The sequence below is a fragment of the Heterocephalus glaber genome, unplaced genomic scaffold (assembly GCF_053883595.1).
Source record: "Heterocephalus glaber isolate CG9 unplaced genomic scaffold, H.glaber_assembly_v1.0 deba00001532, whole genome shotgun sequence".
Taxonomy (NCBI): domain Eukaryota; kingdom Metazoa; phylum Chordata; class Mammalia; order Rodentia; family Bathyergidae; genus Heterocephalus; species Heterocephalus glaber.
The window spans coordinates 3,670,845-3,697,445 of record NW_028258330.1 but is presented as its reverse complement, the minus strand read 5'-3'; the positions used below and the strand labels follow the sequence as shown (position 1 = coordinate 3,697,445).

Here is a 26,601-nt window from a genome sequence, read left to right as displayed (position 1 = left end):
GCCCATCCCAGGGGATGGAAGCCATGCAGGAGGATATGAAGTGGGCAGATCTCTGGTCAGCTTGGGGCACTGTTCCAATAGCCCTGGATTGTATATTTCCAGCTTTCTTTTAGATTCGAGAGAAATTATCTTTCATCCTATTTAAGCTGTAAGCCTTTAAGGTTGCCTGTTACATGCAGCAGAGCCCAACTACAATGGACCCAGAATCTTCCTTCTTTAGCTAGGATTCAGTTTAGTGGGAGAAGACCACGAGAATCTATGGAGCATCCACACTTTGCTGGAATAATGTGGAGGTTGTAAAGGAATTAAAAGGTGTGATCATTCTTTAAAGAAATGACTTCCTGTGAGTAGTGTTAATAATCTTGCAGAGACAAAAGTGAGCACTCCATCCACTTCCTGAACACTCAGTGAGCGCTCCAGGTGTGCCTGGTGCAGTGGTGGGGATGTTACAGCGAGCAGGTCAAGTGGTGACCCCCACATGGCATGGCTTTGAGCACCTCTTTCCAGTGTCCCTGAGTCACTGTTACACTCAGCAGACACCACGGACACAACAGTCTGCATTCATGGAAGTGCTAGAGCTATGAAATTGTGAGGGTCTCCCACTGCCCCCAACCAAGAAGAAAGTTAAGAGAATCCTTCCTAAAGCAAGGCTCCAAGCTACACCTTGACAGGCCTCCCAGGAGAGAGAAGAGGTTGGTGTTCATATCTACATTTGAACCTTTAAAATACTTTCAGTAGAAAGGCTTTTTGACATTGCACTTTGGGGGCTGGTTGTGTTCCAAGAGTCTATGCCCCTTCCTTTTGTTTATTTGGTAAACATTGCAACACTGTGTTTCAGAGAGGGCCACTTATAAACTCTGAACTTTGCAGCCTGGCCAACACTTGCAGCCCTGTCAATCTGTCTTCATTTGTTTTGCTCAAATTGGAAAAATGCAGGACTTCTCAAAGGGAAAAGAGAGAATGGAGATGCACAGAGGAAAATTACATTCATCAGGCAGGAGGTGGCTTATTAAGGATTTCAGAAATTTTATTCCTAATGAGTTTGAGTCTCTCCCTCTTCCATTTCCCTGCATGGACAGAGATCCCTTTGAAGTTCTTGGGAGCTTTCTGCAAGAAGAAAACATATACACATGGGTGTGTGCTGAAAATTGAGCTCATTGTTTTGCCCTTTTAAAATGTATGTTTCAAAGATTTGCCTTTCATATGGAGAATGGCAGTGAGGATGTGCAATTTTACCTTGTGTAACATCTTTGCCTGAAAAGCTGAAAGTACTGTATCTATAGACATTTTTTAATGAACAGTTTCCGCATTTGCCACTGAGGAAAGCAGAGGCTGGCTTAATTTACTTCCATTTTACACCTGAGGAAACTGATATTTAGGGACAAGAGGCTTAGAATCTCAGCCAGTAGCAGGATTAAGAAAACAGACCAAAACCTTGCCACCAGGCTAATGACATCCAGTCTAATCATCTGGGAGGCTGATTGTCACCTCAAAAGGCTAATTGTCATTAGAAAAAAATTCACCATAGTGCCATGCTTCACTTTAATGTGAACCTGGCATTTCTTGGTGGCATCATTTATATTCCAGCTCCCAATTTAGTAGCCTATTTATAGTTTTAGTGACTTCTGCTTTTGAATTTATTGCTGAAATTGAGTTTTAATATTGCTTTTGTCATCATTCTAACACATGTTAAGTGTAGAAGGGAAACCAAACCAGGTGTAGAAACACAATTCAAGCTTATGCATATCAGCTACGGTTACATTTGATGAATTTTTATGCACACAGAACAGATAATAAACATCCATAAAACTCAAAGCTATTGATAAATATATGTGAGTTATGGCATAAACTCAACTATCAGATTTAATCCTAAGTAGTTCTCAATGTATCCAGATCATTCATTTGGCCACATAAAGAACTGGAAAAGAACCCTCAAACAATCTTAGTAGTAAAAATGGCATCAGCACCCTTTAAAAGGGGTTCATGAGATCCAAATTTAATGTACTTATTCTTTCACCATTTATCAAATGGCCCAAAATACATTGCAGGAATTGTTCAGATGAAATAAAATAAATGCCTCAGAAAACCAAGACCCAGCTCCTGGCCCCAAGGAGCAAACAAGCCTAGTTGGAGTGTGGCAGACAAAATAAGTAAAAGTAACCAAAACCCCCTCCAGTGACTCTCCACTCACAGGGCTGACTTTTGTTCTCAGAAGCTCACAGGAAATGACAGATAAAGGGACTAAAACTTAAATACTTGCTCATCACTGACCCCAACTTTCTCATCTCAGCCCCTCTCCCTCCCACCTAAACTTTCTTCTCTGTTTCCCTCCACCCTAGTCCTCCCCATTCCTCTGCCCCTAGAGCTCTGCTCTAGAATTTCCTGACAGGTGTATCTATCACATATTACCCCTGTCCTTACCTCCCTAAGGGATGGAATTTAATGTTTGTACCTTAAACTTATTATGAGAGTCGCCATCAATTTTAAGGAACATTTCTTTTAACTTACAAGGTCAGCATCTGGATCATGATATATATATGAGTTATTTCTTCTTGCTGGGATATGTGTTGATGTCTATGATGAAAATTGCCCCTTTGTCTAAATTGCTAACTTAGGCCAGGCAAGGTGGTACACAGCAGTAATCTCAGATACTCAGGAGGCTGAGTCAGAAGGGTGTCAAGTTTGAGTCCAACCTGGACAACTTAATAAGAACTTACTTCTTTCACAATAAAAAAATAAGAAGGGCTGGTGTTTAGGTTAGTGCTCCAGTACCTCTGGGTTCCATTTCCAGTACTACAGAAAACAAAACCAAAAAACTTAGTGTCATTTGAAACTGGAATGAGAAATGTCTGGAAGGGATGTAGAGGTCAAGAGCCTGGGTTCCCACCCTCCTATCACCAGTATAACACAGCTAAGTAGCCTATAGTCCCCTCTATTCAATCTTTGAAATCACTTACTAAGGCACATTCAATTTTTGTCCATAAAATGTGAGACAATAGGTGGGGCTTTTATTACTTTATCATTAAGGAAATCATGACCCAAAGAGGATCCCCGAATTTGTGGCCCATTTTCAGTGGATGGTCAGTGGAGAACTGGACATGCTTGGATGACTCAGGGGGTCTTCCATCCCTGTTTTCCTTTCCCATTAAATTTGGGACATAAAGGAAGGAAATATTCTGCTTTCATTAAAAAATGGCCTGTGCTTTCTGCTTATGGGCAAAATAAATCCTTTCCAAAACAATAGATGCAATCCTCATTTATAGTTGCCACTGGGAAAGGTTTCCAGGCTGGGAAAATTTTTTGAGACTTTAAAATCATATCCAATAATTTTAAAAAGGTGATTTTTTTCAGGATGGAAGATTTCATCGTACCTGACGATGGATATGTTTTTAATTAAAACGAGCACAAAATTGAATTTCCCATGAATCATTGAGATACCCAGTCCCTCTCTTGAGACAATGCCAGTGCTGGTAGTGATAGCCACCTCTTGACACCCCGAGGCCACTTTGTGTGTTTAGCAGTTAGAAAGGTGATTTCTGAGGCCTAGCAGCTGTTAGTGTTAAAGCTATTGTGTGGGAAACAAAAGCCATTCTGTTTGGTCCCCGGCTGCCTTTGTGTCCTTGACACTGGAGCTGTTTCATAAATGCGGTATAATTCTTTATCAGGGAATTTCATTACTGTCCATGTTTCAATGTCAGCTTCCACTTCTGGCAGCAGAGGGGACGTCTGAGCTACCTGGTGTAGCAGGAAGCTGGGTTTCTGACCCCTGTCAAGATGCTTGGATATAAGATCTGTTCATTAGACCTGTGATCAGATGACACCATAAGCACATATGTGCTTCCTTCCTTCCTTACCCTACACACTACACTTGAGGCTGGCTAGAGTGAGTGTCCTGTAACTGCTGGTCTTGGGAACTAATCAGAGCACAGTGCACTGAGATGCCCACATGGACTAGTATGAAGTAGATTTCTTATACAATTCTTCATTGACCTGACCTGGGAAGTTCTCGTAAAGCAAATCAGAACTGACATTTATTTAAAGAATGTGTACTTTTTCACTTATCCATTATTTTAACTTAGAAAGTATATTACTATAGGTAGTTTTCAGTTGCATACGGTCTTAGTTACGCTAGTCTCATTACTGAAACAAAATACCCAACACCCAAAGTTAAAGGGGGAAAGGTTTATTTAGCTTACAGTTTGTAGAGATTTCAGTCCATAATTGGCTGACTCCAAGGCAGGGTGGTACATGGCAGAGGGGCAACAATTCATGGCAAGTGAAAGTTAGCAAAAGCAACAAGAAACCTTAACAGCATCTTTCTGCCCCTTTTATCTTATCCAGACCACAGGGATTAGGGCAGTGCCAAAATAATTAGTGGACTGATTTAGTAATCACACACTAATTAATCCCAGCATCACACACTCTAGATTCAGACTCTTCTGAAAAGCCTATGACCGCCCGAGGCTTTGGGGGGACAACTAGACACAAACCATAACACATACAAAAGAAAATACTGGCCTAAAAAATCAAGGCAGTGTAGCAGGCTTTATCATCCTTCTCACCTTTCACTCCTCCCTGGACTGTGCCCTTTGCTAGGATTTTAAGTTTCCTTCCCACCTCATAGATATTCAATTTAGACATATGATTTGCACTGGAATTGCTTATTTTCAACTACTCTTCTTGCACTCCTACCATATCACAAGAAAAACATGCCTCTGTTCCCTCTCATCAGAAAAGAGAAATGTGAGCAGATCTAGAATATGCAGGCTAGAGCCAAATATAGTGGAATGAATCCACCTTTGATCATCCAACTTTCAGCTGATCCTGAGCTGCTAAATAAGAGTAAGTGACAATTGATAAACAAGAATAAGTGACAATTGCTTCAGGCCAATGAATTTTTGGAGTGATTTGTTAGGCAGCACTGTGGTGGCAATGTCTGACTGATGGATGTTGCTGATATAACTGAAGATTCCAAAGGTAGCAAGTGCTGTAGGTTGTTTTTGAAAGGAATCCCTGTTCTGTTTCTCAGTGAATCTCTTGAGGCTTCAACCCAGGGTGATTTTCCTCTTGGTGGCATCATGGCTGTAGCCATTTTAGCCTCCACAACTATACCCTGTGTCATCTGGAAAGCAAGAAATCTCTTCTCCAACCATCATACAAATATCCTGGGCTTTTACCATGATAAAGCTAACATAAGTCACAAGTTCCTCTTGGCCAGTGGTTAAGCAAGGATGGGATTATGCAACTTATATCAACTCAGGTCCCTCCTTGAAGATGAGAATGAACCCAATCTCTTCCAAAATCCATGCTGTGCTGAATTAATGGTGGCAGTGGGGAATGAAACATGCTTTCAGAGACATCAGCAATGTTAACTATGGATGGAGTCTAAAATCTCCCAAAATATGTTTTAAATTCCCATAAATACATTATTTGGTTCAAGACATTTTTCTACTTCCTTGTTGCTACGTTCTCTAGAGCTAGAAAGAGGGGTTTATCCTCTTGATCTCAGGTGTCACCTAGTAAAAGGCAAAGCATAAGGCCACACTTATGCCACTAAGGGCATGGAAGGTGACTGGCAACCCAGCCTAAAATGGGACTTTACCATAAGCCTAATGGATTCTCAATTCCTAGAATCTCAGGATTTTAAGAAAGAAAAAAAAGTATGTTTGACCTACTAGAATGTGGAAGCCTTTGACCTAGATAGAGGTTATTAATGCTGATGTGATGACAATGGAATGGAATAGTAGAAGGATAAGGGCCTTTACACTGACTTCTGGACTCCATTGCTTCTGATGAGAAGTCAGCTGTAATTCTTATTATTGTCCAGATACACAGAAACCACCCAATAAAATGTGTTTGATTAATGATTTGGAAAATAGAACTGAAGTCTTTTGGCATGTAGTCTGACATTCAAGAATACCTCCCCACCTCTTTATAAAACCCTGCTTTATACATCAAAGGCTCCCATGGCAGCCTCTTCAGGAAAGTTAACCAACCAAATAACTAATCCAGGTAATTTGTGCAAACATAGATGTTAAAGGAATTAGTTACTTTCTTTGCTTCTGAGTCCTCTTTAACCCTGAGGTATCTGAAAGATTGAACAACCTTTCACTAAACACATTTATGACATTGAACAAATGTTTGTCTTTCAACCAATATTTTTCAGCATCTCCTATCTATAAGGTACTGTGTTAAGTAGCTTGAAGGAAATGAAGAGATAATACCAATCTTCAAATATCCAACTAATATAATTTAATTTTCACCCAGAAGTCTTGGGAAACTTTGAACATAAGGAAAGACTTGGGACATTTTATGGAACTATAATTCTCAGCAAATAAATAGATTGACTGTGTTCTTGTGGGATTATTTCCCTTGCCCATTCTATCATTGAGGTTAGGTTTATATGAAATATCTCTCAGCAATAAGGCACATACCTGTAATCCCAACTACTTAGGATACTGAGGCAGGAGGATTGCAAGTACAAGACTAGTCAGACCAACTTAGCAAGACCTTGTCTTAAAATAAAAGGGCAAAGATATAACACAGTGGTAAAGTACTTGGCAAGGATGGACTATGCCCTGGGTTCAATTCCCAGAACTAAAAAAAAAAATCCAAATCAAACATGTAAGCATCTTTAAAATACCTTCCCATGTACTTCACCATAGCAGTTGCATGGAAGTTATTATTTGCCAGGTATGTCATGATTAAATAATTCCACACAATTACTGATCTGGGGTTGCTGACTCAGCCAGATTTCCCTCAAGTCCCTCTTTCTCTCTGTATGTTTCTTCCAGTTGGGTTATGCCTTGAACCACACAAACAGAAAGCTAATGTTGGAACCTAAAATAACTGTCAATGCCAGGATTGTTGTGGTTGGTGCCTCCAGTGTTGGAATTTCCTTCCTAGAGACACTGGTGTTTTGGTGAGTGATTCTATTTTATTTACCTATTAATTTATTTTTATTTTATCTCATTAATTAACTTGGTTGTTTTGCTGTACAGAGAATTAAACCCAAGGTCTGCACATGCTAGGCAAATGCTTTATCACTGAGCTACATCCCTAACCTCTCCATATTATTTTTATTTTTTTATTTTTTTATTTTTAACTAATATAAATTCTTTTTCTACACCTGAAGAGAGCCCCTTCAGAAAACAGATTGTTTGCCAGCCTACACCCTTGCCTATGTGGATTAATGAATCCATGGAATATTCTAGATGGAGGGAGGCAACAAACTGTAGTCCCCCAGGCCAAATCTGTCTTGCACCTCCTTTTGTGAATAAGGCTCTATTGGAACACAGCCACACTCATTTTTTTTAACTATTATTTTATTGGTACATTTTAGGTATACAATATAATGACAATCATCATTGGAAATCTGCACCTTTACATAATCTCTCTTGGTTCTTATTTTTCACCTTTCCCCTGCCCTCCCTTCAACCCCTCCATCCTTCCCCATTTACAAAGACTTTGTTTCCATTTTTTCATTTTCTCATATTAATTCCATTCCCTTCTTTCCTTGCCCCTACCCCTCCCACTTCCCCTTCCCCTTTGCCCCTTTTCTTCCTATTTCACATTATCTATTATACCTTTTAGTCCTTATTTACACTTTCAGTTTCTCACACTAGAGAAACTATTTGATATTTACACGTGTGTCCTAATTATTTCACTTAAGACTATCGCCTCAATCTGCATTCATTTAGCTATAAATGTCTCTAATTTCTCATTGCTTAAGGCTGAGTAGTACTCCATTTTATTAAAAAAAACAACAACACATTTTCTTTATCCAGTCTCCAGTTGATGGGCATTTGGGCTGCTTCCAAGTTTTAGCTATTACAAATTGTGGTGCTATGGACGTGGGTACACATATATCACTGTGGTATGATTCTTTTAATTCTTCGGGGAAGATCCCCAGCAGTGGAATACTGGGGTCAAATGGGACTTCCAGTCCTAGTTCTTTGAGGTATCTCCATACTGATTTCCACAGTGGTTGCACCAGCCTACACTCCCACCAGCAGTGGAGAAGGGTTCCTCTTTCCCCACAGCCCCACCAGCATTTGTTATTGGTGGATTTCATGATAGCAGCCATTCTTTCTGGAGTGAGGTAGAATCTCAGCGTTATCTTCATTTGCATCTCTCGAATGACCAGTGATGTCGAACACTTTTTCATATGTATATATGCTATTTCTACTTCTTTGTCTGAGAAATGTCTGTTCATTTCAGATGCCCATTTTTGGATTGGGTCTTTAAATTTTGGAGGTCTGATCTTTTTAAGTTCTTTATAGATTCAAGATAGTACACTTTTGTCTGAGGAACAGCAGGTGAAGATTATTTCCCATATTGTGGGTTGTCTCTTCACACTGTTGGTGGTTTCTCTTGCTGTGCAGAAGCTTTTTAATAAGAAGAGATGCCATTTGTTGAGGGTTTGTGCTAGTTCACGGGCAACTGAGATTTTGTTCATAAAATCTTTTCCTACACCAATGTCTTCAAGAGTTCTACCTACCCTCCTTTCCAGCCAGTTCAGCATTTCTATTTTAATATTTAGACCCTTAAATCATTTCAATTTTAGTTTAGTGGATGGTGAGAGATATAGGTCTAGTTTTAATCTTTGGCAAGTTGAAACCCAATTTTTCCAGCACCATTTATTCAAGAGGCTATCCTTCCTCCAGTGAGGGTGTTTGACTCCTTTATCAAAGATGAGATGGCTGAGTGTGTCTGGTGTTGTTTCTGCATCTTCTAATCTGTTCCACTGGTCTTCAGATCTGTTTCTTTGCCAGTACCATGCTGTTTTTATCACAGTAGCTTTGTAGTATAGTTTCAAGTTGGGGATTGTGATACCCCCTGCCATGTCTCTGTTACCTAGAATTGCTTTTGCTATTCTGGGTCTCTTCTTGTTCCAAATGAAGTTTTGGATTGCTTTCTCAAGGTCCATGAAGTATGCTGCTGGGATTTCAATTGGGATTGCATTGAATCCATATAGCAGTTTTGGAAGTATGGCCATTTTCACTATATTAATCCTTCCTACCCAGGAGCAGGGGATGTCTGTCCATTTTCTGATATCATCTTTAATCTCTTTTTTTAGAGTGCTATAGTTTTCAGAGAAGTGGTCTTTGCTTTCTTTTGTTAGGTTAATTCCTAGGCATTTCAGTTTTTTGGATGATATTGTGAAAGGAATTGTTTGCCCTATTTCTGTCTCGGTGAGTCTATTGTTCATGTAGAGGAAAGCTATGGATTTTTGCGTGTTGAACTTGTATCCAGCTACTGAAGTTTGGTATTAAGTCTAGAAGACTTTTTGTAGAGTTCTTTGGGGTCTTCTATATACAATATCATGTCATCTGCAAATAATGACAATTTGACTTCTTCATTTCCTATCTTTATTTATTTCTTTTATTTTTTTTTTTTTTGGTACCAGGGATTGAACTCGGGACCTTGCGCTTGCGAGGCAGGCGATGAAACCACTGAGCTAAATCCCCAGCCCTCCTATCTTTATTTCTTTTATTTCTTTCTTTTGTCTAATTGCCGTGGCTAATGTTCCCAAAACTATATTGAACAGGAGTGGTGATAGTGGACATCCCTGTCTTATTCCTGATTTTAGTGTGAAGGATTTCAGTTTTTGACCATTTAGTATGATATTGGCTGTTGGTTTTTCATAGATGGCTTTTATCAGATTGAAGTACAGACCATCTCTTCCATTTCTTTGTAAGGTTTTTATCATAAATGCATGTTGGATTTTGTCAAATGCTTTTTCTGCATCTATGGAGATAATCATATGGTTTTTGTCCTTGGCTCTATTGATGTAGTGTATTACACTGATTGACTTGTGTATGTAGAACCATCCCTGCATCCCTGTGATGAATCCCACTTGGTCAGGGTGTATGATCTTCTTGATGATCTTCTGCATTCTATTTGCCAGTATCTTATTAAGGATTTTTGCATCTATGTTCATTAAGGAGATTGGCCTATAGTTCTTTCTTTGGGTTGAGTCTTTCTCTGCTTTGGGGATCAAGGTGATGCTTGCTTCCAGAAATGAATTCGGGAGTATTGCTTCCCTTTCAATTTCATTGAAGGGTTTAAACAGTAGTGGTAGTAGTTCCTCTCTAAATGTCTTTAGAATTCAGCAGTGAAGCCATCAGGACCTGGGCTTTTCTTAGTTGATAAGTTTTTAATTACATTTTCAATTTCATTCTTTGATATTGGGTTGTATAGAATTATTAGGTCTTCTTGGTTCAACTTTGGTAATTCATATGTATCTAGGAATCTGTCCATTTCTTCTGTGTTGTCCATCTTATTGGCATATAGGTTCTTGAAGTAGGTTGATGATCCTCTGGATTTCTGCTGGGTCTGTTGTAATTTCACCCTTTTCATTCCTAATTGCATGGATTTGGGCCTTTTCTTTCCTTTTTCTGATAAGGTTGGCTAAGAGTTTGTCAATTTTGTTTATTCTTTCGAAGGACAAACTCCTGGCTTCATTCATTTTTTGTATTGTTCTCTTAGTCTCCATTGCATTGATTTCTATTCTGATCTTTGTAATTTCCTCCCTTGTATGAGCTTTGGGTTTGTCCTGCTCTTTTTCTAGAAGCTTGAGGTTCAGCATCAGGTTGTTTAATTGGGCTTGTTCTGTTTTCCTAATATGCTTATTCACTGCTAGGAATTTCCCTCATAAGACTGCTTTCATTGTGCCCCATAGATTCCGATATGTTGTATTGTCATTTAATTGAAGGAACTGTCTGATTTCTTCTTTAATTTCCTCTGTGACCCATTGGTTATTCAGAAGTGTGTTGTTCAATTTCCACGTGCTTATGAAATTTTTTGAGTTTCTTTTGCTATTGATCTCCAATTTCTTTGCTCTATGGTCTGATAATATACAGGGGATAACTTCAATTCCGTTGCACTTACTTAAACACGTTCTGTGAGTGAGTATGTGGTCTATTCTGGAGAACGACCCATGTGCAGCTGAAAAGAATGTGTATTCTGATGTTGTGGGGTGGAACACTCTATAAACATCTGTTAAGTTCATTTGTTCAAGAGTTCGATTGAGTTCTAGTATTTCATTACTTATTTTTTTGTCTAGTTGATCTATCTATTTGTGACAGTGGGGTATTGAGGTCCCCCACTACAATTGTATTAGTGCATATATGACTTTTCATGTCCGTTAGTATTTGTTTTATATAGTTGGATGCACTAGTGTTTGTTGCATATGTATTTATGATTGTCATCTCTTCCTGTTGGATTGTTCCCTTTACAAGGATGTAGCGTCCTTCTTTGTCTCTCTTAATCAGTGTTAGTTTGAAATGCACTTGATCTGCAAAGAGGATAGCTACTGCTGCTTTTTGGGGGTGTTCCTATCACATGGAGTATTGTTTTCCACCCTTTAACTTTCAGTCTTTGAGTTTCTTTTTGAATTGTGTTTCTTGTATGCAGCATATTGTTGGATTTTGCTTCTTGACCCATTCTGCCAGTCTATTTCTTTTGATTGGTGAATTGAGACTGTTAACATTGATGGTTATGACTGATACATATTGACTTATCATTGTCATGACTTTTTCTTTTTGTTGGATTCTCCCCCTTTACATTTAATTTCTTATCGCACCTGATGGATTCATTCTGGTGGGCTTCCTGGGGTTGTGATCCTCATTGTCTGTTCCTAGGATATTGTGTAAAATTTTTTGGAGTGCTGGTTTGGTATTCATGAAGTTCCCAGTGTACTCTTTGTCATGAAAGTATCTTATTTCTCCATCAATTTTGAAAGATAGTTTTGCAGGGTACATCAGTCTGGGTTGGAGGCTGTTTTCCTTTAGGGCTTGAAATGTGTCACTCCAAGCTCTTCTTGCCTTGAGTGTTTGCATTGAGAAGTCTGCTGTGATTCTGATGGGCTTTCCTTTGTATGTGATTTGTTTCTTTTCTCTAACTGCTTGTAGAATTTTGTTCTTCTGTTGGCTTTCCAGAACCTTAACAATTATATGCCTATGTGTAGATTTTTTTTGATCAAGGCTATTTGGAGTCCTATATGCCTCACTTATCTGTATGTCAAGTTCTTTTTCCCTGCTTGGGAAGTTTTCTGCCATTACTTCTGTGAACAGTTTATTTTATGTCATCTGCACTCTCTCCTGTTTCTTCGTTGACTCCAGTCAGTCTTATGTTATTCCCCTTTGCATCGTCTAACAGCTCCTGGATTGATTTCTTGTGGTCCCTTACAATTTTGAAGCAATTTTTCTTTTCCTGGTCATTAATTGCAATCTTATCTGCTATATCTAAAATTCTGTCCTCACATTGGCTCATTCTACTGCATAGACTTTCAATGGAATTTTTGATCTCCTGGAAAGCTGTTTTGTATCTGTTTTATGGATTCCATTTGTTTTCTATGTTGGGATTCCATCATGTTCCTCAGCTCCTCTATTTTTTTATTTGTGTCTTCTCCAGATTTATTGATCATGCCTTGCAGTATGGGCACAATCTCTGCTGTTATGTGAGAAATTATTTCTGATTTTATTTTTCCCAGATCCTCTTTTGTTGCCAGTTCAGGGAGTCCAGGTGGTTGAGTATCAGAGTGTTCCATCTCCTTTCCCTTTGGGGTTGCTGTTCCCTTTTTGGTTGGTTGTGATCTGGAAGTCTGATTTTGAGACTTGTTTACTTGTCTTCTCATTTCTATGGGGGGAGGGGGCGGTTGCTGTTGGTGCCCATATGGCTCATCTCCTCTGGGTTTGGAGCAGTGGAACAGCAGCCCCCACAGTCATTTTTTTTTTAATGTTTTCATGCTATCGTGGTTGATTCAAGTAGCTATGACAGAGACCAAATGGCCTGTGAGGCCTGAATTAGGTACTATCTGTCCCTTTCCAGAAAAAGTTTGTTGATCCTATCCTATGTATTTCCCTTACTGGCCCAATCATAAGAATCACCCAGAGCATTTGTTGAAAATGGAGATTCTGAGAACCTGCCCCACAGTAGCAGGGTCAGGACCTCTAGGGAGACGAGTCTGACATCAGGCAGGTTTGGGAACTGGCTTTGACTTTATGCATCACAAACAGGCATTCGTCTGGAAATGGCTTACCTGACAGACCCTCTCTTCCACCCCTGTATTCTGGACACCAGAGATCAGGGTAAAATCCTTCAGGAAAGACTGAGGCCTCCACCACTCTGTCATTCTCTCATGATCCCTGCAGCACTAACCAAGCTTCCTTGCCAAGCCCATATTCCATGTAGGAGATTCCCAAGTATTCCCACTCCCCGATCTCTTTCTCTCCATCTGTTCACTGAACTCCAGCATCTCTTTACCAGGCTGACCCTCAAGTTAGAGTGCCCTGAATTTGGGATAATGCCCTAGCATCACCAGCACCCGATAAAGAAACTAATTTCTCTCAGACTGGATTTCCTCATTTTCTCTTTTTTCAAAATATATATTTATTTTTAATTGACAGATAGTTGTTGTTCATGTTTATGAGGTAATAATGGTGTATCAATTCATGTATACCATAGGGAATGATCTTTTTTGGGTAATTGGGATATCTATCATATATCACTAAACATTGATTATTCCTCTGGATTGGGTACATTCAAATTCCTGTCTACTAGCTATATTAAAATATTCAATTAATTATTGTCAACCATAGTTACTCATCTATGCTATTAGACATTAGAAATTCTTCCTCCTCCTACCCTTCCCATTTACACAATAACCATCCCTCACTTAATCCTTAATATCTTTTTAAAGACCCTACCTTTTGAACACCACAAACAGTTGAATGGAAAGAGGCCAGATTTTTCTAAATCATTTCCTCAGGATCAGATGAGAAACTTCAGCTACTGTTAAAAACTACAAGTGCCAGAGGTAAGTGGCAGGTGGGAAAATATAGCCCATCACGACTCCTCCAGATGCTGACAGCCACCGGCCCAAGGATAACAAGAGTGGACTTTGAGGGTAAACTAAGGGGAAGGACAGAGAAAATGACCTCTGAAAAGTGTGCGTGCCTGGTTGACATGGGGACAAGCTAACCCTAAATGGGGATTTTGTGCATTTGCAATCATGTTAGCCAGAAAAAGGAAAGAGCTGATTTTTTAAAATTTTCTAGCTGATTTGTTCAATTTTCTGGAACATTCCCTTAGTTAACTAGAAATAAGCTGCGTGTCATTATTGAAGTTAGCAAAATTCATATCCTTAAATACTGGAGTCAGAGGGCAGCAGCAATATTTCACTACAGGAGTAAACTCATGAGGCTCTGCCGTGGATGTTCTCTGTCCTGCGTTTGCCACCCTGTCACTGAGTACTTACTGATTCTGACGAGTCCCTTCATCGAAGGTCCCTGAATAACATGTCTTGTGCAGCCACTTTTGAATGATGAATGAGCAGGGCAAAGTTGAGAAATTGTGATAGTCAAGAAGTGCTCATAAACACGTTTTAAATCTTCATTTAGCTGCATATTTAGTAATAACATTTTGTTTAAAATGATTGCATTAAGATATATACATGTAATTTTCTTTTTGTGGAATTGACTTAGATTTAATAAAGACATATAAATTTTGATATAAGTACTGGGTTGATTAAATTCTCCAATCAGACAGACCTTTTTAAAGCATTCTAAAGTGCTCATAATTCTCTATCATCATTACAGAGATTATGTACACTAAAAATAGACTGGCATCAGTTTACAGATCCCTAATCCTTAAGAAAGGAAATCATTTTCTCATTATTTTCTCTAATTATTTTAAATCAGCAATCACCATAGTAACCTTCTGCATATTTTATCTTAGTAGTTTAGCTGGCACTTGAAATGAATTTTATACATCATTTGAAATGTAATGAAATTGAAGAAATACAGTTTTTACCCAACACTGCCTACCTATGAGGACTAAATCCACATCTTGGAAGCACAATTTAGAAAAATCTCCCTCCCCATACTCTTGAGCTGCATTTGCAAACTCAGCAGTTGCACTGTGGTTCCTGGAAAATCCATTTCAAGCCCAGTACAGGAAACTCTTTTTCCAGAAAATCTGGCCATACGGTTACCTGGTAACGTAACAGACACACGCTTTGTTCTTATATTATCTCCATGCAAGAAATTACAAAGTGCATTTGGTCTCCTCTTCAAAGGACGCCAGAAGCAGTCCCTCCACACATCCTGTGCCCTTGCTGCATCCATCCTTCCCCAAGAGCCATGTGCTTCTGGGAGAGCTGAAGTAAGTCTCAAAGGCAGCACCCAAGATGCCAGGATGGAAACTTCATGCCTAACAGGAATACAGAAGGTGGGCTTGGGATTTTGTTAGTGGTGTTATGTTTCAAGTACACCATTCTTTCTGGTCCTCAGCTGCCTCCCATGTGTAGTGACATCAGCAGGGACACGCCTTCTTGTCTTTGGTTGTCAGGCCTGTGAGTCAGCCCTGCATCCTGTTCTTAGCAGGACAGGGCCTCTCTAGCCCCCAGGGCCAGGTGACAGGTCTGGCAGGTGTTTCCCTAGGGATGCATACCCACCAACTCTGTCTTCTACTTCCCTCCTGGGTGGTGGAGCCCAGATCTGTCTTCAGTCTGCATCTGCCAGGGGGCCTGGGACAGATGGCATGTGGAGAGGGATCTTCAGGGTGGGTGAAGCTCAACTGGTGCTTCCCTCCCCGGTCTTGTGCATCTGTCTTCTGAGGGTGCTATGGGAAACAACTCAGCAGGCAAAGAAAGGCAGGTGTGTGCTTGGCCTGCCCAGGGCCCTGGCCTTCTCTGCCATCCCATGCCTGCCAGGGCTTGGGTCTCCCTGCTAAGGACCAGGAACTAGGCAGTGGGAGTGCAGTGCCACCCTCTGGAGCAGGAAACTCTGACACCCTGTGATGTAGGTAGTAGTGACTGGGTAGGAGAAGACAGGACTTGAGACAGTTTTCTTGGGATTTGAGAGTGCCCTGCACCATGCCCAAGACATTCAGGTGATGGACCTGAATTATTAGAAAACTGCAATCTTATGATGAGTAGATTGTTTGGCTCTTACGGTATTTGGGTATAGGAAGTTCTTGGCTTAGGCATCTGGGTGTTGTGTATACAGAGGTGATTAACATACACAGTGAATGTTTAAATTTTTAAAAATTTATCACTGTAAAAGATACTTTGCCATGAATCCCCTCAAAATACTTCTTCTCACTTAGAACACACTTATCCCATCATTCTTGCCACTCTCTACAGCAGCTGTGGAGTCCTCTTTCCTGTGTGTCTTTACAAGGTGTGATAAAAAATATGGTGAATGCTGCTGCTGAGTGCCATCCAGCAGAAAGGCAGGCTCATAAAAACATGACACTGAGTCCACATCCACCTTATTCACTGAATCTGGCACAATGTGACTTCCAGCTCTTTTCCAAAGTCAAAATTACCATGAAAGGTAAATGTTTTGAATCAATTCAGGACATCAAGGCAGAGATGACAGCACAGCTAAAGACACTTGGGAAAAAGAACTCCAGAGCTGCTGCAGAAAGTGGCAAGGATGATGGGTTACATCCATTGGAAACAAGGGGGAGTGTTTGATGGAGATTAATGGCAATCTGTCCTTTACTCTAATAAATTTCTAAAATTTAAATGTTACCATGCTTTTTGACCAAACCTCCTACATCATTCCTCTCAGCACTTCTTTTAATAAGATTCTTTAAACCAAAGCCACTGGGGGCAAAAACAGAAAGAAGCACCAATGGCTGTGAGCCTACCCCTGGGGCCAACTAGCTCCAGAGCACCTGACGGGTGGGTTGCCCTGTCTGCCTCTTCAGTGCTGAGAGAAAGCCACAGCCTGGACCCCAGATCTCAACCAACCCTCTTGTATCACAGCCATACCCCCAGGGGAGTGCCTGTCATTGTCAAGGCAGCAGGAGCTCTGAAAGCCAGCTTCTCAGTGATATCTGCAGCCCCCTCCCAGGGAGCAGGGTCACTTCACACAGTGAGTCTAGCCTGGCTCAATTCCTCAATAATTTGAAGCTGGGTGTAGTGGTGCACAACTGTAATCCCAGCACTCTGGAAAGCTGAGGCAGGAAAATTGCAAATTTGAGCCCAACTTGGGCAATTTAGTGACTTAGCAAGACCCTGTCTAAAAAATAATAAAATAAAATAAGTCTGGAGAAGTAACACAGCATAAAGGCCGGGTACCACATACACACGAAAATATGGCAATAGTTTTAGTCTTGCAGGCTTTCCACAAAGATACTCCAAAATCATTTTTTAATGGAAATATTATTCCAAAAAAAGTGGCCTGGGGAACCAGGGCTCTAAATTTCTCTTGGGTTTTCTTCCTTCTTGCTCACAATGTGGGCTGTGGACCAGGGTATCGGCCGGACATGGAAGCTCACTAAATGTAGGCAGAGGTAGGCCCTACCCTAGCCAGTCTCCTAGACAGACAGGTGCCTGTCTTCCAGGATTGTGCAGAAGAGCAGCTTCTTCATCATCTCCTGGCATAAACCCCGCCCCGAGATGGCAGATCCCATGTCAGTCTCCTCCAGGATGTGGGTCTCTGACTTCCAGTTCACTGTTTCTAAATCCTCCCTCATCCTATTCTGAGCCAAAGACTCTCTTGAAGAGCATGAAATGGCACTGAGAAGATGGGCAGATGACCCATGGTATGACAGTGACTGAACCCAGCCCTGTAGTGTCCCCATGGCTTCTTGGTAACCGGAGAGATAGACACTTGGGTTCACAGGAGGCACTGTCCATTGCCTTCCACTAGGGAAAGTTTGCTCAAAAAATAATCCCACCAAAAGAGAAAGTCTCAGGTTCCCCAGCATGGACTCATATCCCTCCTCTGGCTGAGCACACCAAGTGAGGAAGCCTTTGTGGACCTGCTGGATGTCTCTGGAGCTGCAACTGGTTGTAGCTCCTGTGATTGGCCGCAGAGTTCCACACAATTTCTGGCAGGGACTGTTGTTGCTGGCAGCAGCATCCCAGTGCCAGCAGCTTAATTAGGCTTTTTATCTTTACATTTGTCTGAGGACATCTGAAACCTTCAGTGTGGCCTGTCACTAATTAGGTGACTAATTAAATAGCGCTTCCTTGCTGATCTCAGTGCCCAAGCCCCGTGAACAGAATGGTGTTTATAACTGTCTCATCCTGTAGTCTTCTGCCACAGGAACTGAAGGCCATGTGTCCCCCGTGATGGCCCTGTTTGCAGCAGGGCAGAAGCAGGGTAGGGACGAGGTCAGTGGCACCTGCCTGGCCGCCTTCTGAAGAGCCTGGGGAGCAGGCAGCAGCTGGAGATGGAGATGGGGCAGGTCACATCTTGCCATACTGACATGTGCCATCCCATTGGGACAAAGGCAGAGGCTGCTCTGATGGCTGGGGTGGGGCGGGGGGGGTCGGGCACAGAGGCTCAGCCTCCCCACCCCCTCCACAGAGTGACTTGATATTCAGTAATGACCAGGAACACACCACTCAGGGTCACTAATCACAGTTAGCATCCTAATTTGATTCTGATATTTAAATGAAATTAATGTTACAATTTCTGCATTACTGAAATTATCAACGCCTGCTCCTTTTGCAGTAACTCTTCTCAAGGAAAGCAATCCTTCTGGGGCCATGTTAAGCCATTTTTGAGGGGAGCAGCCAACTTGTCATTTTGTGTGGGCTCTTGGCGATTCTGTGGCATTCAGGATGTGAGGCAGGAAATGAGTTCTTGGGATCACACAAAGAGCAAACTGAGTATCCGAACTGAGTTGTGTCCTCATCCACTTAGTCTTCACCACTGGCTGTCAGGTCAATTTCAAATGATGGCGTTGCCAGCTATCTGTCTTGGTTTGTGTTCCTTCAGACCAAGCAAAGCAAAGAATTCAGGAGCAGCGGGTCCATGTTGGAGCCAAGCCAGGGAGCTCTGAGAGAGCAGGGTGGTGAGATGGGCAGCAAGGGGGCCAGCAGAGACCCCCAGTCACAGGGTCACTGATGTGAGTGACTGAGGCTCGTCCTGTCCCTCTGGAGGGTGGGAAGCTGGCTGTTCCCTGTTCCTCTCCTGGTGGTCACAGTCTTCTGCCAGCCTGTGGACCCAGCTCCCATGGTCCGGAGGTCCCAAGGCAGAGAGAGGCAGCAATTCAGGTGTCCTGGTGATGGGAGTGGCCACAGCATGGGCTGGAGTGTCCTCACCATCCCTCAGTTGCCTTAGTTTGTTCTCTTCTTTTTCACCAGGAGTGTTAACAGTGGCCCTTTACCAAAGCATGTGGCATAGACAAAGGAGGAGCTAGGGGTAGATCAGGTTTTGAATCTTCCCTGCCGTGTCAAGTACTTTTTGAGGGGGTTTTGTAGCACTAAGGAGACCCCATTGTCCTTTGCCACCAAAAACCTTTGTTGGAGGAAAGATGACTTTTATTTTTTTTATTTTTATTTTTTTGTATTAAATTCTTTTATTGGTGCATTGTAGGTATACAACACAATTACATTTCTCATTGGGAATTGTACCTTTACATAATGCATCTTGGTTCTTATTTTTTCCCCATTCCTAGCCCTCCCTTCACCCCCTCCACTCTTCCCTATTTACAAAGACTTTATTTCCATTTTTTTCATTTCTCATCATTTTTCCTTTCCCTTCTTTCCTTTCCCCTGCCCCTCCCACTACCCCTACCCCTTTGGACCTTTTCTTCCTATTTTACATTATCAATTATTCATTCTAATCATTGGTACATTTTAGGTATACAATAGAATGACATTCATCATTGGAAATTTGCACCTTTACACAGTCTCTCTTGCTTCTTATTTTTCACCCTTGCCCAGCCCTCCCTTCAACCCCCACAGTCCTCCCTATTTACAAAGATTTTGTACCTGTTTTTCCATTTTCTCATATTAATCCCATTCCCTTCTATCCTTTCCCCTAGCCCTCCCACTCCCTTCCCCTTTGCCCCTTTTCTTCCTATTTCACATTACCTATTATACATTTAGTCCTTATTTACACTTTCAGTTTCTCACACCAGAGAAACTATTCAGTATTTACACATGTGTGTCCTATTTATTTCACTTAAGAGTATCTCCTCAATGTGCACCCACTTAGCTATAAATGTCTCTAATTTCTCATTTTTGATGACTGAGTAATACTCCATTTTATAAAAAACCCACATTTTCTTTATCCACTCTGCAGTTGATGGGCATTTGGGCTGTTTCCAAGTTTTAGCTATTACAAACTGTGATGCTATGAACATAGACACACATATATCATTGTGGTATGATTCTTTTAATTCTTTGGGGAAGATCCCCAGCTGTGGAATACCAAGGTCAAATGGGACTTCCAGTCCTAGTTCTTTGAGGAATCTCCATACTGATTTCCACAGTGGTTGCACCAGTCTACACTCCCACCAGCAGTAGAGAAGGGTTCCTCTTTCCCCACAGCCCCACCAGCATTTGTTATTGGTTGATTTCTTGATTGCAGCCATTCTTTCTGGAGTGAAGTGGAATCTCAGCGTTATTTTCATTTGCATCTCTCGAATGACCAGTGACATTGAACATTTTTTCATGTATTTATTTGCTATTTCTACTTCTTTGTGTGAGAAATGTCTGTTCATTTCAGATGCCCATTTTTGGATTGGGTCTTTAAATTTGGGAGGTCTGATCTTTTTAAGTTCTTTATCAATTCGAGATAGTAGACCTTTGTATGAGGAACAGCAGGTGAAGATTTTTTCCCACATTGTGGGTTGTCTCTTCACACTGCTGGTGATTTCTCTTGCTGTGCAGAAGCCTTTTAATAAGAAGAGATCCCATTTGTTGATTGTTTGCGCTAGTTCACGAGCAACTGAGGTTTTGTTCATAAAATCTTTTCCTACACCGATGTCTTCAAGAGTTCTACCTAACCTCTGTTCCAACTGGTTCAGAGTTTCTATTTTAATATTTAGATCTTTAATCCATTTTGATTTTAGTTTAGTGCATGGTAAGAGATACAGGTCTAGTTTTAATCTTTGGCAAGTTGAAACCCAATTTTTCCAGCACCATTTATTCAAGAGGCTATCTTTCCTCCAGTGAGGGTGTTTGGCTCCTTTGTCAAAGATGAGATGGCTGAGTGTGTCTGGCATTGTTTCTGCATCTTCTAATCTGTACCACTGGTCGTCAGATCTGTTTCTTTGCCAGTACCATGCTGTTTTTATCACAGTAGCTTTGTAGTATAGTTTCAAGTTGGGGATTGTGATACCCCCTGCCATGTCTCTGTTACCTAGAATTGCTTTTGCTATTCTGGGTCTCTTCTTGTTCCAAATGAAGTTTTGGATTGTTTCCTCAAGGTCCATGAAGCATGCTGCTGGGATCTCAATTGGAATTGCATTGAATCTATATAGCAGTTTTGGAAGTATGGCCATTTTCACTATATTAATCCTTCCTACCCAGGAGCAGGGGATGTCTGTCCATTATCTAATATCATCTTCAATCTCTCTTTTCAGAGTGCCATAGTTTTCAGAGAAGAGGTCTTTGATTTGTTAGGATGATTCCTAGGTATTTCAGTTTGTTGGATGCTATTGTGAAAGGAATTATTTGCCCTATTTCTCTCTCAGTGAGTCTGTCATTGGTGTAGAGGAAAGCTATTGATTTTTGTGTGTTGACCTTGTAACCAGCTACTTTACTGAATTTGGTTATTAGGTCTAGAAGACTTTTGGTGGAGTTCTTGGGGTCTTCTATATAGAGTATCATGTCATCTACAAATAATGACAATTTGACTTCTTCATTTCCTATCTTTATTCCTTTTATTTCTTTCTGTTGTCTAATTGTCGTGGCTAATGTTTCCAGAACTATAGTGAACAAGAGTGGTGATAGTGGACATCCTTGTCTTGTTCCTGATTTTAGTGTGAAGGATTTCAGTTTTTGACCATTTAGTATGATATTGGCTGTTGGTTTTTCATAGATGGCTTCTATCAGTTTGAGGTAGAGACCATCTATTCCAATTTTTTGTAGGGTTTTTATCATAAATGCATGCTGGATTTTGTCAAATGCTTTTTTGGCGTCTATGGAGGTAAACATATGGTTTTTGTCCTTGGCTCTATTGATATAGTGTATTACATTGATTGATTTTCATATATTGAACCATCCCTGCATCCCTGGGATGAATCCCACTTGATCAGGGTGTATGATCTTCTTGATGACCTTCCGCATTCTGTTTGCCATTGTCTTATTAAGGATTTTTGCATCTATGTTCATTAGTGAGATTGGCCTATAGTTCACTTTTTCAGTTGGGTCTTTCTGTGCTTTGGGAATCAAGATGATGCTTGCTTCCAGGAATGAATTTGGGAGTATTGCTTCCTTTTCAATTTCATTGAAGAGTTTAAACAGTAGTGGCAGTAGTTCCTCTCTAAATGTCTTGTAGAATTCAGTAGTGAAGCCATCAGGGCCTGGGCTTTTCTTAGTTGATAAGTTTTTAATTACATTTTCAATTTCATTGGTTGATACTGGGTTGTTCAGAATTTTTAGGTCTTCTTCGTTCAAGTTTGGTAATTCATATGTATCTAGGAATCTGTCCATTTCTTCTGTGTTGTCCATCTTATTGGCGAATACGTTCTGGAAGTAGTTATTGATGATCCTCTGGATTTCTGCTGGGTCTGTTGTAATTTCACCCTTTTCATTCCTAATTGCATGGATTTGGGCCTTTTCTTTCCTTTTTCTGATAAGGTTGGCTAAAGGTTTGTCAATTTTGTTGATTCTTTCGAAGAACCAACTCTTGGCTTCATTGATTTTTTTGTATCATTCTCTTAGTCTCCATTGCACTGATTTCTGCTCTGATCTTTATAATTTCCTCCCTTGTATGAGCTTTGGGGTTGTCCTGCTCTTCTTTTTCTAGAAGCTTGAGGTTCAGCATCAGGTTGTTTAATTGGGCTTGTTCTGTTTTCCTAATATGCTTATTCACTGCTATGAATTTCCCTCTTAAGACTGCTTTCATTGTGTCCCATAGATTCCAATATGTTGTATTGTCATTGTCATTTAATTGAAGGAACTGTCTGATTTCTTCTTTAATTTCCTCTGTGACCCATTGGTTATTCAGAAGTGTGTTGTTCAATTTCCACGTGCTTATGAAATTTTTTGAGTTTCTTTTTTTATGGAGTTCCAATTTCCTCGCACTATGGTCTGATAATATACAGGGGATAACTTCAATTCCTTTGCACTTACTTAAACATGTTCTATGTGTGAGTATGTGGTCTATTTTGGAGAATGACCCATGTGCAGCTGAGAAGAATGTGTATTCTGATTTTGTGGGGTGGAAGACTCTGTAAACATCTGTTAAGTTCATTTGTTCAAGAGTTCGATTGAGTTCTAGTATTTCATTACTTATTTTTAGTCTAGTTGATCTATCTATTTGTGAAAGTGGGGTATTGAGGTCCCCCACTACAATTGTATTAGTGCATATATGACTTTTCATGTCCGTTAGTATTTGTTTTATATAGTTGGGCGCATTAGTGTTTGGTGCATAGATATTTATGATTGTCATCTCTTCCTGTTGGATTCTTCCCTTTACAAGGATGTAGTGTCCTTCTTCATCTCTCTTAATCAGTGTTGGTTTGAAATCTACTTGATCCAAGAGGATAGCTACTCCTGCTTTTTTTCGGGTTCCTGTGGCATGGAGTATTGTTTTCCACCCTTTAACTTTCAGTCTATGAGTTTCCTTTTGAATTAAGTGTGTTTCTTGTATGCAGCATATTGTTAGATTTTGCTTCTTGACCCATTCTGCCAGTCTATTTCTTTTGATTGGTGAATTGAGACCGTTAATGTTGATGGTTATAACTGAAACGTATTGACTTGTCATTGCCATGACTTTTTCTTTTTGTTGGGTTCTCCCCCTTTACATTTAATTTCTTGTCGCGCCAGATGGGTTCATTCTGCTTTGCTTCCTGGGGTTGTGATCCTCAATGTCTGTTCCTAGGATATTGTGTAAAATTCTTTGGAGTGCTGGTTTGGTATTCACGAAGTTCCTAAGGTGCTCTTTGTAATGAAAGTATCTTATTTCTCCATCCATTTTGAAGGATGGTTTTGCAGGGTACATCAATCTGGGTTGGAGGCTGTTTTCTTTTAGGGCTTGGAATATGTCACTCCAAGCTCTTCTTGCCTTGATGGTTTGTGTTGAGAAGCCTGCTGTGATTCTGATGGGCTTTCCTTTGTATGTGATTTGTTTCTTTTCTCTGACTGCTTGTAGAACTTTGTTCTTCTGTTGTGTTTCTGGAATCTTATCAATTACATGCCTATGTGTAGTTTTTTTTGATCAAGGCTATTTGGAGTCCTATATGCCTCACTTATCTGTATGTCAAGCTCTTTTCCCCTCCTTGGGAAGTTTTCTGCCATTATTTCTGTGAAGAGATTTTTTATGTCATCTGCACTCTCTCCTGTTTCTTCATTGAGCCCAATCAGTCTTATGTTATTCTTCTTTGCATCATCTAGCAGCTGCTGGATTGATTTCTCATGTTCCCTTATAATTTTGAAGCAATTTTTCTTTTCCTGGTCACTAATTGCAATCTTATCTTCTGTATCTGAAATTCTGTCCTCACATTGGCTCATTCTGCTGTGTAGACTTTCAATGGAGTTTTTCATCTCCTGGAAATCTATTTGCATCTGTTTTATGGATTCCATTTGTTTCTTATGTTGGGATTCCATCATGTTCCTGAGCTTCCCTCTAGATATATTAATCATGTCTTGCACTAGGGGCACAATTTCTCCTGTTATCTGAGAAATTATTTCTGATTTCATTTTTTCCAGATCCCCTTTTGTTGCCAGTTCAGTGGTTCCAGGTGGTTGAGTATCAGAGTGTTCCATCTTATTTCCCTTTGGGGTTGCTGTAGGTGATCTGGAAGTCTGGTTTTGAGACTTATTTCCGTGTTTTCTCATTTTGACTGGGGTGGGGGGCTGTTAGCACCTGCACGGATTACCTCCTCTGAGCTGGGTGAGATGGGACAGGGGCCGGGAGCAGCAGTAGGGATGGTGACCCAAAAGCCCTTTCCTGTGGGCTGGGAGCAGCAGGAGGGATGGTGGCCGGGAAGCCCCTTCCTCTGGGCCAGGAGTGGTGGGACAGAAGGTGGCCCAAAAGCCCTTTCCTCTGGGCTGGGAGCAGTGGGAGGGATGGGGACCGGGAAGCCCCTTCCTCTGGACCAGGAGCAGTGGGACGATGGCTCAGAAGCCCCTACCTCTGGGCCAGGAACAGCAGGACTCAGTACCTTGGTCTGGTGGTCTGGTGTCCTCTGCGTCTTTGTAGTGTGGAACCAGGTGGCTGTTGTCTGCAGCGGGGTGATTTGGTGTCTTCCACGTGACTCAGGGCCTTGGTAGGGCATACACAGACCTTCCTGTGTGCAGCGGGCTGATTTGCCATATTCCAGGAGACTCGGGACCTCGGTAGGGCATGGGCAGACCTGCCTGTCTGTGGCGGGGTGATTCGGCGTCTTCCACACGACCAAAGATGACTTTTAAAACACAGCAATTTATTTCTACTTTGGGACAGAGCCAAGGTTAGATCAGTAGTTTCCAAACTGTGGAAGAGTGGCCCCTTCAGCATTACCTGGAAGCTGTTTAAGGACCTCAGGTCTTACCCCACAAGGACTGAATCTGAATCCTGGTGACAGGGCCCAGGCCTGGTGTTTTCACACCCTCAGGGTGTCTAAAGGTTTTGCAGGTCTGAGCACTACAGAGCTGAGGTGCAGGATGTCAGCACTCTCCAGAGCAGTTCCTCAACACCTTTGAACCCCAGCCTTGTCCTCTGTGCAGTGAGGATAGCACCCAGAATCCCTTCCTGTGCACTGGTGTCCATCAAAATGCCTGGGCTCGCTACTGATTAGCTGACACCTCCTACTAATTAGATTTGCACAGCTGAGTGCCCAGTGGGAGCTGAGCTGAGCACTGACTATCAGGGCTCAGGGGCAGGGACTAGGGAGACTAGGGACTAGGGAGGTGGTGTCTTCTCAGTGTGGAAGATGCTCTTTCTCCTAAAGATCAGGGGTGAGCCAGAGGTGTTTCCTGTCAGTGGCTGCATCTTACTCTTTGTGAGACATTGCCTTGGTGTCTTAGTCACTTCTTGTTGCTGAGACACAATATCAGTACTCACAGTTTAAAGGAGGAGAGGTTTATTATGGCTTATGTTCCAGTAGTCTTGGTCCTTGCATGGTTGGCTGGCTCCAAGGTGGGAGAGGATGGCAGAGGGATGTAGTAGAAGAGAGCTGCTCACAACATAGTGGACAGGAAGCAGAGAGTCAAGGGAGGAGCCAGGAAGGGAGATAAATCTTGCCAGGTCACACCCTCAGTGATCTACCTCTTCTAATCAGGCCCCACCTCCTAACAGCAAGTAAGCTGTAGCACCTGCACAATCCACTCACCTCCCCAAAGCTCTGCCTATCATCACAGGAGGCTTAAATCCTAACACTTGGAGTTTGGTTAAAGTAGCCACTGCTTCTGCTTAACGTCTGGAGAACAAAGCAAACAGCCCAACACTCTGGGGTGTTTCTGTTTTACAAAACTGCTAGACTCCAGGACAAATGGGAGTGGCACACTTCCTGCTAGCTCTCGACCCACACTGAGCTCCCTTGTGGATCATGGATTGCAGTGCCCATAGGGATCCCACCATGTCTTTCCAAGGGCTCCACTTGACCATCACTGCCCCATGGAGCACTGATACATGTTTCTAATGGCCTCCTTTCTCCCTCCCTCCCTCCCTCCCTCCCTCCCTTCCTTCCTTTCTT

At 41.5% G+C, this 26,601-nt stretch overlaps 1 protein-coding gene across 3 annotated transcripts in view; it reads left to right on the top strand.

Annotated features, from left to right (window-relative positions):
- Positions 1-26,601, top strand: part of Cfap61 (cilia and flagella associated protein 61) — a 274,915-nt gene that overhangs the window by 142,786 nt on the left and 105,528 nt on the right. For all 3 annotated transcript variants that reach the window (XM_087189031.1, XM_004841158.3, XM_087189032.1), the window contains one exon: positions 6,795-6,922. In XM_087189031.1, coding sequence (XP_087045157.1) covers positions 6,795-6,922 — 128 coding nt within the window. The remainder of the gene's footprint in view (positions 1-6,794; positions 6,923-26,601) is intronic.